This window comes from Mustela putorius, unplaced genomic scaffold, assembly GCF_011764305.1.
Source record: "Mustela putorius furo isolate JIRA1106 unplaced genomic scaffold, ASM1176430v1.1 tig00000198_pilon_pilon_pilon, whole genome shotgun sequence".
Taxonomy (NCBI): domain Eukaryota; kingdom Metazoa; phylum Chordata; class Mammalia; order Carnivora; family Mustelidae; genus Mustela; species Mustela putorius.
Window position 1 is genome coordinate 8,497,946 of NW_025421311.1, and position 16,390 is coordinate 8,514,335.

General features: G+C 48.2%; 1 protein-coding gene across 4 annotated transcripts in view; it reads right to left on the reverse strand.

Moving 5' to 3' along the window:
- The window catches only part of PPP2R1B (protein phosphatase 2 scaffold subunit Abeta), a 36,197-nt gene that overhangs the window by 6,098 nt on the left and 13,709 nt on the right, over positions 1–16,390 (reverse strand). For 3 of the 4 annotated variants that reach the window (XM_013054827.2, XM_004749788.3, XM_004749790.3), the window contains exons 11-15: positions 14,914–14,974; positions 11,009–11,163; positions 9,624–9,766; positions 9,146–9,237; positions 4,770–4,891 (exon numbers count right to left, since the gene is read on the reverse strand). In XM_013054827.2, coding sequence (XP_012910281.1) covers positions 4,770–4,891; positions 9,146–9,237; positions 9,624–9,766; positions 11,009–11,163; positions 14,914–14,974 — 573 coding nt within the window. Of the gene's footprint in view, positions 1–4,769; positions 4,892–6,383; positions 8,746–9,145; positions 9,238–9,623; positions 9,767–11,008; positions 11,164–14,913; positions 14,975–16,390 lie in introns of those variants that run through there. The other variant, XM_004749791.3, reaches the window with a different exon arrangement.

Consider the following 16,390-nt stretch of genomic DNA (forward strand, 5'->3'; position numbering starts at 1 on the left):
ACTGCCTCTCAAGGAAAACGATCAATTTCAGTAATGATGTTTTACAAATTTTTCCCTTTCCCACCAAATTTCTCCATCATTTTTGTGTTGCCAAAAACCACCCCAGGATACAGGCTAAAATACCAGACCTGCCAGCAGAGCCTGGCCAAAGCTAGCCAGCTGGGCCCCTGACCTACATTCCCCAGCACATCCTTCCCTTCTGTGGCCTTTGTGAGCCAGACTTGGCCCAGGGGGCCAGGGAGAGCTCAGCCCCAGACCCCAGGCATCTACCGGGCCAAGCAGGGCCCAGGACTTGCCCACACAGCCAGAGGGACACACTGTCCACAGCCAAGTCAACAGCCTGCCTCCGTTGCTGCTGATGTAGGTCCTATCCACGCACAGTATGCCCTGCACCCCAAGTCTCTGCTCCTAGCCACCTGCTCCTTCTTGAAGGGAGAATCCACTCACCCTCCCCATCAAGGAGGCTTTGCGAGTTTGACTCAGTTTCTCCTTGCTCCCCACAGATGAGAAAGGAATAGGGGGCCCAAGATGCAGAGAGTGGGCCAGACTGAGAATGGTGACCCTCAGAAGTCAGTCCGTTACCATGCCACGGCCACCCACATAACTGGGAAGGGCGCACAGCTGAATGGAGATGAGCCCCTGAGGCCTCTCCCAGAAGCTTGCCACGCAGAGGACCCTGAGCTCACGGGCTCCAGCGATTCTGCAGTGGGAGACCCAAGAGCTGCCCTCTAGTCACCAGAGAAACCCGAATGTGGAGCAGGACACCAGAGCCAGCAGAGGGCCAAAGGGCAAGCAGGCAGCTGCAGGAGGCCCCAGCAACACAAGGGCCTGGCCAGGAGAACGGGGCCCAACTTGCCCAGCCTGCCCTCTGGAGCAGCCAACCAGCCTGAAAGGCCCTCCATGCAGAGTAGGGCCTGCCCATTCCCCACCAGGGACAGCATGGGGGGCAGCAAAGCACCTCTGACTGTCCTGGCCCTGGCCCCACTGCCAGCCCTGCCACTAACCCGAGCACATCCCGGCAAAAGCTCATGGTCCCCAGCACTAACTTGGGAACACATCCCGGCAGACTTCACTCCCAGGCTCACTGTGAGGTGCAAGGGCAGCCTGATCTAGCCCTGCCCTCCAAGCAGAAAGCCCCAAGGAGAGTCCCGCCCAGTTCCCCTCGACAGCCCGTCACACCATCTCAGCTCTGCCTGCCTTGCTTTCACTTAACTCCCGACCACCTCATCACAGCTCAGACCGTGGCCGTGGGACACCCATGAAGTCTCTGCACAGGGTCATGGCTGGCCGCCCGATCCTGAGCACCTGCTCCAGGTCAAGAATCCAGAACTTTGCCCTGGATTCCTCCATCCTCAGTCGTGAGTTCTGGGCGGCACCAGCCACAGGTACAGCCAATGGAAGAGCATCCACGAGAAGCCACATCCCACCCAGAAGGGGGCTTCTGTCACCAACCTCCAACTTTCAGGTCAAGCTTCTGCATAAAGGGTTGGAAGGCCTGGGAATCTTTCTCAGTTCCCAAAGCCCCACAATGGAGATGGTGCCAAGAGGAGGCCGGAGCCTGACGGCACGGCTCCAACTGGCCTCCCTGGGCTCCAGTCCCTGCTGGCCGTCCTCAGACAGCATTTGGGGCTCCTGCAGCCTTTCCGGGCCTCTTCCCTCCAGGTAGCCAGAGCCAAGCTCCTTAAATAGCCCCTGAGGCCCCCAACTTACTCTCAGTGGCAAGAAAGGGGTTGGGGGGCAAGGATGAGATAAGGTTCCTCACCCAGGACGCTGGCCCCCCAGAGCTGAGACTCTGGAGCTGTGAGACCGGGAGGGGGCTGGTGGAACCCCCCATCAGCACCAAGTGCTGCCTGGGAGCCCAGAGGACAGACGCCTGAAGCAGAGGCCGGAGAGCCTAAGGGGCCTGAGTGACCCAGAGTTCAGGGAAAATAAGGAAAACTGAAAAAAAAAACCAGAAAAAGAAACCAGGATGGAAGCAGCAACGAGCACAGGAGAGGAGACTCTGCGCAGGCCAGTGTCCGTGCAGGAGCTGGAATACCAGACCTAAAATACCAGATGGGGGACGAGGAGCAAGGAAGATTCGGATGGGGGACGAGGAGCAAGGAAGATTCGGGATGGGGGACGAGGAGCAAGGAAGATTCGGGATGGGGGACGAGGAGCAAGGAAGATTCGGGATGGCGGCGCCTATGACCATTATTTATGGAGGCTTCACTTGATTTTAGTCTCCAAACCTGGGCTTGCGTGGAGACTGAATGTCCCTCACAGCTGCTCCTTCCTGCAATAACAAGACTGACATCACTGTTGTCAGGGAAATGGTGTTTTGATTAAAATCATGTGACAGCTACTTTGTGATTCAATAAACAAATCCTCTGTTAACCCTCGCCTGACAGAGGCCTGTCGGCAGCTCATCATCAGAGGGAAACTGCAGACCGTCCAGGAGGGCAGCCTTGCCACCGGGTGCGGGTGGCTGAGGTGACCAGGGGTCGGCAGGGAGCACGGGGGCAGCCACACTGCTCCCTGGCAGGTCTCTGGAGCGGGGCGGAGGAGGTGGGGGGGGAGGTGGCGCATGCGACTCTGAGAAGACTGCTCAGCAGGCTCCTGGGGCCCAGGCAAGTGCCCTTCAACAGAAGAACAAGCCCTCACCTCAGGGCTGTTCTCTCCTGGACCGAGTGGCAGCCCAAGCCCCAGGATGTCCAGTGGCTCCCGTGGGGCCCCAAGACTGATTGGGGGGGGTCTCGGGGCGGGGCAAGGACAGTTCCAGCCTGTTGTCAGCCCTTCAGGCAGAAGGGCAAGTTCGAACCACCAGCAGCGAGTAAGGGGTTAAGAATGATTTCTGGTTTGCACTGGATGACTTCCTGGATCACTCACTTGGCTGCTGCCCCTGACACGCAGGGCTCTGCCTGGCAACACTCAATTCCCTTCCATCTCACCCTTGGGGCATTTTCCTTCCGTGACACAAAGGCAGGGAAGGCTCCCGAGTCACAGGGCAAGGGATTGCTCTGGGTTAAAGGATCTGCAGCCTCAGAGGCCTAGCACTACGGGAGACCGCCAAGCAGACAGAAGAGGACTGGGGAGGGGGGTTCACAACCACCTGGGTACCAACACCTCCCACCAGGGTAGCGAACACTGAGGGAGATGCCACCGAGTGACAAGTGTCTGCACTCGGTTAGCAAGCCCAGGGCTTGAGGATTGGCCATTAAGACTCCTTACAGCCATCCCGGGGCTGCCTGCAGATCCGAGCAAGTCTGCCAGGGACAGGTCGCCTCAGCTGTCCCACGCTCAGGCCAGAGGCGGATGGCACACTTAGGGACTTGGCTAGTTGACCCTGAATTTGTAGGAAAACACCTCACACCTTTCCTCCCAAGCAAGGCTGTGGTTAGGCCTAAAAATACGTAACTCTTAATTCCTGCTCCTTCGGTGGAGGTGTCTTCCCCCAAGGCCACGCTGTGAAACACAAAGGGCTGACAGCTCAGCCTGTCACCCAGCCCTCCCCACGGCGCAGCGCCTGCTGGGACAGACGGTGACAGCCCAGACCCGACAGGCTGGCAGCTCAGGCCTGAGGCTGAGAGACTGCAGTCCCGCCAGAAAGGAGGACATTCTCAAATGAAGGACCACAGTTTGGGGCCTGGACAACAGGAACAAGTTCTCATGGCCCCAGTTCACATGAAATGAAGGGAAAGGCATATGGAGCTTTAGCAGGCAAGCTTTTCAGTGTTCGAAGCTTCACCAAGCAGACCTACTCGAGTAGATACGAGAATGCCAGTGTCTGCCAAGTCAACGAAATGCAGCTGGACATCCCCACACGGCAGCTGAGGGCCTCGGCGCTCCTTTTCTAGATGGAACGGATACAACACAGGTCTGAACTGCACAGAGCCATTATAAAGCAGCCTTTTCCCGTACAGTACTGTACCTCTTATGACTTTCTTAATGTGTTCTTCTCTCTAGCTGACTCTACTGTAGGAACACAGCACATGATACACACACCAGATAAAAGACGATAACAGACGTTCGCCTGTTCATGTTGGTAAAGCCTCTGATCAACAAGACACCAGTAGTTCAGTTTTGGGGAGTCAGAAGTTCTTTTTTTTTTTTTTTTTTTTTTTTTAAGATTTTATTTATTTGTCAGAGAGAGCGAGCGAGAGCGAGCACAGGCAGACAGAGTGGAAGGCAGAGTCAGAGGGAGAAGCAGGCTCCCTGCAGAGCAAGGAGCCCGATGTGGGACTCGATCCCAGGATGCTGGGATCATGACCTGAGCCGAAGGCAGCTGCTTAACCAACTGAGCCACCCAGGCGTCCCGGGAGTCAGAAGTTCTATGTGGATGTTCAACTGTGTCAGGGCAGGAGGGCGGCCAATGCCCCTCACCCCTGTGGTGTTCGGGAGTCAACTGTAAGCCACCGACCACCCTTTAATGGCCCTAGGGCTGTGGCCAGCACCAGCCTTGATTAACGAACGAGTACTTTCAAGTTCAAAACTTTTTGCACACCTTCTCAGGCTTCAGACCCTTACACGGTCAAAGTGACAGAAATGGTTTGGCCTGGAATGGACAGCTGTAACCAAGTGAGAGCGGTCTGTGGTCTCTGAGGTACATGGAAACAACCTGTTTTCGTGACTCCTCACCAACTGCCCCGCCCTGTGGGAGCCTTGCTGTCTCTGACAGAGTTAGAGGAACTGCTTCCCGGCCTCACCTGCCAGAGCACCAGGCCACAGTGACCACTCTCCACCCGCGCCTCAGCCCAAGAGAGGAGGACCCAGGTGTCAGTGGCACTTACCTTCCCGGTGTCCTCTCCAGGCCCTCTGGGTCTCAGGAAGTGGTTCTTGTCAGCCCCAGGAGCGCTGGGCTCCTCATTGTCCTTCACAGGAAAATCTAGCTTCGTCAGCCTTTGGGCCACCGCTAGAGATACAGACAGCAGTACGGTAATGTCCGCTGACCAGCCCACCTGCGCTTCCCAGCCAGGATGCCCCCAGTTGCTCCAGCACTGCGGTGGGGGAGCACAGGAACCTATAAGCATGTGGGTCCCTGGGCAAAGAAAGCTGGCTCACCCCAGAACCTTCCTAAAGGTGCCTTTCCTTCAAGCACCATGGGAAGTGCCACCGCACTGGGCCTTAGGGTGCCAGCTGGGTACTCCCCCACATCTTGGTCACTGCCTGCCCCAACCAGGAAGAAAGGTCTGGCTCCTTCCAGAACTGGTAACAGTAGTTTCAGAGAACTCTAGAGAAAGAAACAACTTGGCTTTTCTACCCAATGAGTAATTAAACTCCATCCTCCAGACTTCCATCTGAACCGACCATCAGGACATTTCCTGGAAACAGCAGGTTCGCGGAGGCACACGAGGAAGAGTGAAACCACGGCACGTGCAAGGACTGGAGACACTGAGTGGCCAGGAAAGAAGGGTAAGGATGTAGGTGGAGGCAGGGAGGCACATCAGGGACCAGCACAGAGCCAAAGACTACCACTTCATCACTGAAGTGAGGACACAGCTCCCTCCCCATCCAGGTGTCTAAGTAGAGGAGATAAGGGAGGCTCTGAGAGCAGAGCACCCGGAAGAAAATCCTGTGTCAGGGGAATCTAAGTAAAAGGCAAGAAGGCAGGACAAGCACCCAGTGAGTTCGGCTGCCCCGTCCTTGACCCCTGTGGGGACACAATCCAGGTGATTTCTGCAGGAAAGCACCAGATTTTCCACTCTGTGGAAACACAGGGACTGACACACACAACCGCGCGGAGACAGCACTGCCGTACCTTCAGCCCTGGCTGGGGGATGACCCGTCGGTTTCCCCTGAAGGCCTAGACAGGGATCTCGGATGCTTGGGTAAGACGGCTCAGGGGTCCAGCACCCGCGCCTTGTCAAGACAGGCTGTCCAGCAAAGACCCCTGGGGCCTTGCATCCCAGTGGCCACGCTGTGGCATTTCCATGAGCTGAGGGCTATTACTTCAATAAGCCCTCATTAAAAACCACATGTTAGTTAACCTGTTTATTCTTAGGAAACAGGACACATCTTCAGGTTCCTATCTTCTTGGCAACAGGGAGAAAAAAGATCTGATCTCTTAAACCTGGGACAGGTCAACTATACACAAAACGTAGAACACTGAGGTGAAATCCATGGTTGAGGAAACATCTTTATTGGGCTCAGCTTACTACATATGTCTCTGCTTCACTTTCCTCATCAACCAATGGACACCAATAGCAGAGGAAGACCTGTGGCAATGTACGTCCCAGGTCACCATGCAAATCCCAATGGAACTATAACTGGAGAGGGGGCTAGGGAAGGACAACCCAAAGCTTATTTAAGAGTTACAAAATTCTTCTGTTGTGCCAGGGGTTGGATGAACTGTGGTATGGTACCTGAATGACTTGTTCCTCGCACGCAACACATCAAAGTACAGATTTTAGAGATTCATTAAACAGATTTTTATTGAGCACCTACTATGTACACCAGACACTGATCTAGGTGCTGGCAATACAGCAGAAGACAGAACAGACAAAAATCCCTGCCCCTGTGGAGCTCCTGGAGTGGACACGCTAGTGAAATCTAGATAGGAAAACCGATCCATGGTTAATATGGCTGGTATGAGCCAAACAACAATTCCCCTGAGTAACAAATGGATTCCCTACTGCTTAAAGCAGAAAAAGTCAATGGAAGTCCCTAAGGGGTCACCCAAAAAGACAGAGCCTGCTTCGCTCTCAGGCCCATGCCTGAGAAAGCCAGGGCTCCTGTCTCCTCTTTATCACTGTTTTAGAGGGAGAGGCCAACACTTAGGGCTCCCCAAGGAGTACATTTTGAAGTCTAAAGGACATTTAAAAGTCCATCCCAAAGCCAATGGCATTTCCAACCAAAGAGTAAAGCAATAGTTGTGCAAGTTTGTTTCAAGAATCAAAACAAAGTCTCTCAAACATGCAATTCACTGGAGTGGAACATAACCTGGAGATCAGAATAAACAAAAAGAACCACAAAACTAAAATTAAAATGTTTACAGCAGAACAATTTAAGATATTAAAACGAGAATGTAGGAAAGTTTTTTGCGTAGGAATACATTTTATCCTTGACCCAAAAAGTAATCAAATACGATACTTCCTATAAGGTAGGCTGGTAGCTTCAAATGCCGGCAGAACGATGTCAAATTTAAAAGGTCTGTTTCTCTAAGGTAAGATAAACCTGGAAGCATCTGGTCAAACTTGGTTTCATGTAATGATTTCAGGTACGAAGGTTTATAGCAGTCTGCCAAACTTCACGAAGCAGAGCAGGGTTCACTGGCTCACTGAATGAAAGAACCAATTCAAAAACCCAAACAAAAGCAACAAGGAAACCACACAGCAATACATGAGCAGCAAAAAATAAGCTACAATAAAACCTCATTAATTAAAATTCATTAGGACAAGGTGAGTTTGATTCGGTGAAAAATGTACTTCAATCTAAAAGGAATTTTTATATTCTCCATGAAATACATGCATATATATTTCATGGATAAAGAGTAAAACAAATATATCTAAAAAAAAGGTGGGCCTACAAAGATCCCCATGGAAGGTATTTTAATAAAACTGAAGAGTGATCAGTAATGGGCATGTCAACTGGAAAAAGGGTGCTTTTTAAAGAGGGCTTTTAAAATTACTTCACTAGTTCAGATACAATAGGCTTCCTGACATACTATCAAGGGTCTCTACCAAACCCTTCAGCTTAACTCATTCTCTTAAATTCCGGGAGGAATTAATGAGGTTTTACCATAGAACAACAAACACTGCAAAGGCTGAGTGTCTGGCATCACCCGTCCCAAGACTCCAGTGCCGAAGCTACAGCAGCAAAAGGACCAAACAGCAAGAGGCAGGAAGCAGAGAGCCAGACCCAGAGCAAGAAATCCTCACAACACACCAGCAGTTTCCCTCCTCACCAGCAACAGTGAACGGCGATCTTACGGGGAAGCAGTAAAAGCATTACTTATCAAGGAGACACAACATTTTCTGTTTCTCAGGGACAGAGGGAGGGAGACAGGTGTCTGGACGCAGCCGCAGTGCAGAGCCCCGGACATCCGGGGGGCTCCAACAGCACACGGGACCGGTGAGATGCACCTGTACTCCAGGTTTCCGAATGACATGATTACAGTGAAAAATCAAGCAAATAAAAACCAAAACAACCAATACATGAACCCTGAGCTTCCACACTCTTCTTCCATGAGAGATGCTGTCGCAGACCATCATTATCCAGGAAAATGCAGCTTTCCGTACAGTTACATCTCCACAGGTCTCCCAAACAGGTTTATAAAGTAAGTTATTCTAACCCATGTACATTTAACTTTGGGATGATGGACAGACACACAGATATATGTAAACATCAAGAGAATCACTCCACTTCCTGTCTGGGTCCGAACCCATCCAGGCTCGGTTGGGAACAGTAAGGGGCCAGGGCCCAATACAACAGTGAGATGCAGGAGCCCAGATGGTGCCAGAAAAATCAGCAGGAGACAATCAAGAAATGACTGTACCAAGTGTGAGGAACTGGTCACAAACAGTAAGAATGCTTTCCATACAATTATCCCAATAACGACGACGAGTAAGAAACAATCCCATTGCATCTTTAGAAAGAATCAAGTCACTGAAATTTGATCTCTTGTAAGTTGTTGCCATCTGCTTGGATGAGGTCTTGAAGGTTTTCCACTTTTTCTCCACCCAGTTTAAGAACACATTGACTAGAAATCTGTGATAAGAATTTAGTAAAGTCTTTTCCCTCCTGCTCCTCATTATGCCAACGCAAGCACTGGAAAATTCCAAACAAAATCAAGTTAGTGGTACAGAAAGTTCATGAGCTATCTGTGTGAATATTAAGTATGACAACAATGATGCGAAAGCAGGAGACTGTGAACTTCTCACTGTGGTGAGTTTCTTTGCTCTGCCAGGCTCATTGAGTTAAACTTTAAAAAACTGATTGAAATCCAAACAACCAACTATTCTTACCCATGAGAAACCTATTCCGAACTAGCCCTAGAACTGGGACTCAGATAATGGCCTGCTCCATGGTGGGCCAGGAAGGTTCCCCCCCAAGAGAGGCATGGCGTCCCGGCGGCCCACGGTCCCCCGCTCCTATACATACATGGCCTGCCCGCTTCCCTCACTCACACTCCACTAACCAGGGCAAAACAGAAAACAGAAGGACCCACCACTTATGGCTTCCTGTGCGAAGTATTTGACGTCCATGTCCTCGTCTTGACCTAACTTCTGTAGCACTGGCTTCACTTCCTCCTGCAGAGCACTAGAACCCAAGAGTATTGTCTGTGAGAGGCAGTCCTCTGGGCCAGAGAAATGCTTGAGGGTGTACATGTTCTATGGTAACTTGTCAAGTTTAAAATTAAAAAAGTCATAAATGCTTATACAAGATACCTGGCAATTACTCATAGTAATTTCTAACCCTCTAGAGAATTTGCTTCAGACAATAATCTACACGTATACAGAACTTTGACACAAAATGGCAGAGTCACACCCTCAGAAATGGTCGTCAAATTACTACTTCCTTTACACCACCCCCTACCTTGGTCAAGTCAAGTGAAAATCACTAGACTTAGATTATGCTCTTACTCCCCACTATTAGGTAAACACTTAAGTCCTACTTCTTAAACAAGACTAATACCAAAATCTTACTCAGTATCTAGAATTGGTCCAATTTTCTGAAGAGATTTGGCCACATTGAAACGGACATTCGCTACTTGGTCTCCTGCCATTTTCAATACGATGGGCAGCATCTGCTTAGTGGTGATTTCCTGACCGCAGGCTTCAGACAGTGCCTTGAGAAAGAATTGATAGTATGTTTAAAACTTTCAGGTTTCATATTTTAAACGGTTTCTTTGAGAAAGAGAGAGAGAATGCACACACACCAAGAGCACACGTTGGATGAGGGGCAGAGGAAAGAGAGAGAATCTCAAGCAGATTCTGTGCTAAGCCCAGAGCGTGACTCAAGGCTCAATCCCACAACCCCAATATCATGACCTGAACTGAAATCAAAAACTGGACACTTAACCAAATGAGCCACCCAGGTATCCCTAAAACACTTTCATGTTTTTAAATATCCCCAAATCCAGAAAGACAAATGAATATTTAAAAAGAAAGTAACTGGGGGACCTGGGTGGCTCAGTCATTAAGCATCTCCTTCTGGTTCAGGTCATGATGCCAGGGTCCTGGGATCAAGCCCGGCATCAGGCTCCCTGCTCGGCAGGAAGCCTGCTTCTCCCTCTCCCACTCCCCCTATGTTCCTTCTCTCGCTGTGTCTTTCTCTGTCAAATAAATAAATAAAATCTTTTTTAAAAATAAATAAACAATAAAAAAATAAAAAGTAACTGACCAACAGGAAAACGTTCCTAATCTGAGCATACGAATGAGGGATACAAGGTAGCATTCCAATACTCTAGGAATTAAACCAAAATTCACCGCTGACTTGATTACTGATTTTAACATGAATTTTAAAACTGACATTTTCGGGGCACCTGGGTGGCTCAGTGGGTTAAAGCCTCTGCCTTTGGCTCCTGTCATGACCTCAGGGTCCTGGGATCGAGCCCCGCATCTGGCTCTCTGCTCAGAAGGGAGCCTGCTTCCTCCTCTCTCTCTGGCTGCCTCTCTGTCTACTTGTGATCTCTGTCAAATAAATAAATAAAATCTTTAAAAAAAAAAAAACCCTGACATTATCAGGGCACCTGGGTGGCTCAGTGGGTTAAAGCCTCTGTCTTCGACTCAGGTCATGATCCCAGAATCCTGGGATCAAGCCGCATCGGGCTCTCTGCTCAGTGGGGAGCCTGCTTCTCCCTCTCTCTCTGCCTATCTGCCCACTTATGACCTCTGTCTGTCAAATAAATAAATAAATAATCTTAAAAAAAAAAAAAACCTGATATTTTCTCTCATCAACTAACTGTCCAAATCAATCAGTACAAGAAGCAGACTCTAAACAGAACATACCATATTCAGAATTCAGAAATATAGCCCCAAACAAGTGCTACAGCGTCCAAGCTTAGCAAGAAGAGCCATGTGATACTTACATTAATGCAGAATAAAGTGGTCATCCTGTGCAAGTAATTAGGATCATTTGCCATTACTAGCACTTTGGGAACGATGGTATTCTGGGCCCACTCTGTACCAAATTTCTGAACGAGCTTCATGAGGTTGTTGGTGGCAGCTTCACGGATGGCATATACTGGCAGGAGAGAGGAAGGGCACATGTCATGCTGCTTCCAGAAGAAGCATAACCTAGTTTACTGACCTCATCATCGAAGAGGGGCCAAGAAAAACTCTCCCAACACTCTGAATTTACTCCGACAACAATGGCCAACATGCTCAGACAGGACTCGTAATAGAATGATTTGGTCTTTTCATAAGTGGAAAATATATAATTTGTCCAAGAAGAAGGAGCTACAGAGCTCAAGACAGGCGTCATTAGTTAACAACACTGAGTGCCTAGGGTGCTAGGTGTTAGAGAAAGAACAGAGAAGACAGTTCCCCACGCTCTATCAGAGAAGTGAAAGCTCCCCGCCCCCCAGAAGTCACAAGGTGGTAAGACTGGTCAGCATGAAGCATGAAATCATGTAGCAAAGATCGTGAGGGCCGTGGAGTTTAGAGAAAAGAGAACAGGGAGGTCCAGGGAGCTTCAGTAAAGAGAGGCCAGGCACTGGACCTCAAAGACTGATGTGTGCAAGAGGAGAAAAGAGGGGAGGAATTCCTGGAGAGGCCAGAAACCAATGGAGCTGGGCACAAAGGAGAAAAACCGCCGAGTGCGAAACCACGAGGCTGGACAGTCGGTGCACTCAGAACACAGAGCACCTTGGGAGCTACATTCAGATTTTATAAGAAAAACGATGAGCTTTTAAAGCAAAGTTGTGACCTGATGACCAATGCAGCATTTAAGCAAGATAATTCCAGCAGCAGCAACAGCAGCAGAGGAGAGAAAGCCAGCAGGGAGGTCACGCAGAGGCCGCTGTGGTCACCTGCACGACAGCAAATAACCACCTCAAAGCAACTTGCCTCTTTTCCCTTAAAAGGTTTATGTTGACATGTGTCAAATGTCTTCTGGGAATAAACGTGTGTCCTTTGACATCTAGTAACTCCCTGTAAGATCATTTATCAAGGACTTCATAAATCTAGATAATAAAAGCCTGAGCTACTATTTTTCAACAACTCACTGCACAGCTCCCAATACATTCAGGCCAGGTGCAGCTTCATTTCACAGGTCCTGTACGACCCAAAACTGAAGCTCAGATAAAAATCCGGGGCAGTGGGTACCAATTCTTTACCCTACTTCTCCCTCCAGGTAGGCCCAATCCTCCTGGGTAACAGGGTAGGCAAGAATAGCTATCCAAACCGCGGCCCCAACCCTGGCCAATTCCTGTAAGGTTTCCAGACAGGAAATGTCCAACTCTTCCCCGTCCACAGATCCTTTTCGGCAATGTCCCTGCTGAGAATAGGAAAGACAGTGTAGCCGAGAAACTATATAATTCATTACCAATATGAAACCTGACCAACGCCTATGGGAGAAGCAGCTGGTCAATGACAGCCAGAAGCACTCTCCATGGGGCAAACTCAAGTCAACTGTTTTACCCATGCTACTGATTCCCTCCCTTCATGTTCAGGGTCTTTGTCTTGGGCACAACCCCCACCCCACTCCTCCACCTACGGTGGAGCTTGCTAAAGCATCTGTGTCTTGTCTAATACGTTTACTAATTTACTTTTACTTTGTCTAATACTTTTCTTAATTTGCTAGAGATTCTTCCCCTTCCATACCATTACAAAAGGAAGGGACCTCACTGCCAGAGTAACCAGAGACCGTGCACAAACTCATCCCTGACCCAGACCTCAGCTGTACTCAACTGTACTTGGCCCGGCGTCCACTATTCTTGGCTCCTCTCAATTTTGTGCCAAAAGAATGTAAACCACTCCAGAGCTCTACCTATTTTCTCTCCTTGTTTTGTCTCTCTCCCTCTCCGCTCTCCCCTCAAGGTCTGGTGGACTTGCAAGGTTCCTCTGAATCCCAAACACACTCTGTATGCTCACTCAGACACCTTATCCTTTCTCCGGTAAGAAATAAATTCCCCCTCTAAACTCTTCCCTCTGATCAACACGGTCCACTCAACCTCAGGAGAAGAAGGGACACTTTCTTCCTTCCTATACTACTCCAGATTTTTCACAATATTCTTTTAGTAGTTTAGTAACCAGGAAAAACGTTTCAAAAATATAACTGATCAGTGATCACTACACAGTAGTTATCTACAGTGCAAAACAAAGCCAACAACAAAAAACCCATGTGACTAAGTAAAGGACAGTTTCAGAGCTGACATTTCATCGAGGCAAAGAATGCTTCCAATGCCAGTTAAGTACACTGGCGTGCTGCCGCTGAGAAAGGAACAAGGGTCTCTCTTACAATCCTAAATTGGAGATAAGGTATCTGAAAAGTGAGGAAAGAGTAACTGACTTATACAGGCGGAGCAATCCTACAGAGAAAGGGTGTGAGGAATTCAATTCTTTGTGGAACATTAGGACTTTAAAAGTTCTTCAAAATTTAACTAAAAATGCAAGCTTTCTAATAAGTATACAGAATGACCTGCTCAATGTGTCCTTCCCACTAACATTAAATATGTATCAGAAACAATACCAGCATTACTTTCCTAAAAGGAATATATTCCTTACAATTTACCAAACTTAAGTTTCATTTAAAAGAAAAAAAAAAAGCTGGCCATAAAAAGGTACCTTTAGGGGGCAAGAAAAAGAGTCTTCGCATCTAGTCTGGAAACACTGAAATCACCTCCATATATATGCTTCACTGTCTTAACCATATAATCTTCCACATGATCCAAATATGCCCCTAACAAAACCACCTCCACTCTTCCCAGATATGCAGGCATAAGCATCACAGGTGAACAGAGATACACTCAACACATTGAGTCTGAGATGCTGTGGAAGCAAAACAGGATGCCCAGCACATGCAACAAAATACGGAACCAAAGCTCAGGCAGGACATTGTAAGCCTCAGGGCCCCCCTGTGAATAGATGTCAGACCACGCCAGGCTGCCAGGTCTGCACACGGGGTCTGGCAGTGAATCTCACTGGTCCAGAGGGCACCCCTCCCACCCGTCGCTGCCTGGCAGACCAGAGAGATACACAGACCTGAGACCTTGGCAAAAAATCAACTGCTAACCAGTTAACATGTAAGGTGGTTTTACAGACAAAAAACCACTGCCTTGTCTATCTTGATAAGTAGCTTTCAGTAGCAGTTTGTGGCACTGGAAGAAGAGGATTCTGTGAATGTTGAATTATGTTATAAATATAAAGAGAAGACAAATTATTTTCAAACTTATTTTCTGAAACATGGGTTCCACCTGAACCTGCCTGAGCTCGAGGCACTGGCAGCAGCCAGGGTACACAGTAAGCCAGCCTTTCAGAAATCTGCACCTCCCCCTGCCCGGCCCCATCCTCATCCATAGCCTATGTCTCCTGGACCCCTTTACTACTCCACTGTCTACCTCCTTCTCTGAGTCACCTCAAAGAAGCCTAGCAGCCACCTCCCCACTGGGCCTTCCATCGGATTCCAATCCTTACCCAACCCAGTCTGTGATGGCAAAAGACTCCAATGCTATGGCCAAGCAGACCTTGGGATAAAGAAGGAATGTATGTATAAAAAAGACAGTCTGAAAATAACGTAACAGAATGCCTAAGAAACAGGGCAGAGATTATTTAATGAAAAAATAATATTTAAGATTTTAAAAAATGGTAGAAAACAGCAATGTCAAACTTGTGTTCAAAGAAAGCTAAGTGGACTTAGCTTTTTTTATCCCTACATTAATAGACAAAATGCCTGGTCAGATTAGGATTCCTTTCTAAAAAGGAAATATATGAACAAAATGAATGTATGTAAAAACATGGGCCTTCCATAATAATTTGTGTTTAACTTACTCACCATGGTCCACAAGCCAGGCCATACATAAAGAATTCAGCTTTTCGTCAAAGAACTCCACACCCTATAGATACAGAAAATTCCATTAATACGTATCTCCAAAGTTCAGAAATCAAGGTGGTCTATTTACATTACATCAAAATGACCTAAAAGCTGGGGGAAAAAAAAAAAAAGACATGCTTCCAAATAAGCTGAATACATGAACTAGCCAGAAAGGGCAAGGCATGGAATTTGATTTACAAACTGTAAGTCTATAATCATAAACAAAAACCTAAGTGAGATGACCCAAGCCCTGCTAAGTGGGAGAGAAGAGGATGGCCAGGAACCAGACACAACAGTGCAGATGAGCTGGAAGAATGCACTGTGGACGGTTTGCCAAGCAGTATGGAGATTATTTGTAAAAATGAGCTAACCCAAGAGAATACCTGTCAATAATAATAGCTCTCAACTTTTCCGCTTTTTGGTTAAGAACTTAATAAATCCTTAAGGATGAAAAAACTGATATCAAGAAACTGAGAGATCCCCAATTAAATAGAGAGAATGTCTGGGATGATGGGAGAAAGCAGAGGGCAAATAAAGCAGGCACAAGCCTCCAGGCGCAGTGGCCCCAGTGTAGAGTACAGGGGAACCATCCTGACCCTCCCAGGTCTGCCTGCCAACAGGCAGCCAGCCCGGCACAGGCAGACTCACACAACCAACTCTGTGGCACTCATGCAACACGTGGGACAGAGCAGGGACAGCCAGCGCCTCCTCTGTGGGGTCCGTAGGTTTCACAGTTTTATTTCTTTGGATGCTAAGAAGTTACTGACCAGTGAGTATATATTTTAAATAAAGAGATACAATACCAAGTGTCAGTGCTTGGAAAATACGGACTTAATGAAATGGCTTTATAAAAATAACAGATTATGAACAGGTTTTAGCATACATGTCAGCCTTCAAAGATATCCTTTTCAAGTTCAGGTCATGGATTCTTCTGGAGTCCTAATTTTTATTTCTCAAGTTTTGTGGTTTAACTTTATATCTAGTCACCATGGCTCACTAGCCAGGCTATACAAAAAACCTTGAAAGAACTGTATAGACTAACTACCTGATATAAAACTCTACACAGATAAGAAGAAAAATAATAATAAAATATATAATACTAAGAAGTTGAAAATACTGAACAAAATGTTCATGACGTTACATGTCATCCCCTGCCAAGACAGGTATGAGTCAGCGAAACTCACCCCCCCCCCCCCCCCCCCCCGGCCCAGCCTCCACTCTCCCCTCCCCCACCACAGAGCTACCAACCTCTGCCGACTTCCCGGGTCAGAGGGGAGGAGAGGCTAAAAGAAATGATACTAGAATTACCCCTCCCTTCTGGACAGCTGTTTCAGCTTTTAGCAAACCAGTTAGGCGCTGCTGCTTTCTACTCTAGAGAGGAAAATGCAGGACAGTCACCAGTGACAAAGAGAAGGTGACCTTCAGTGCTTGGGAGTGC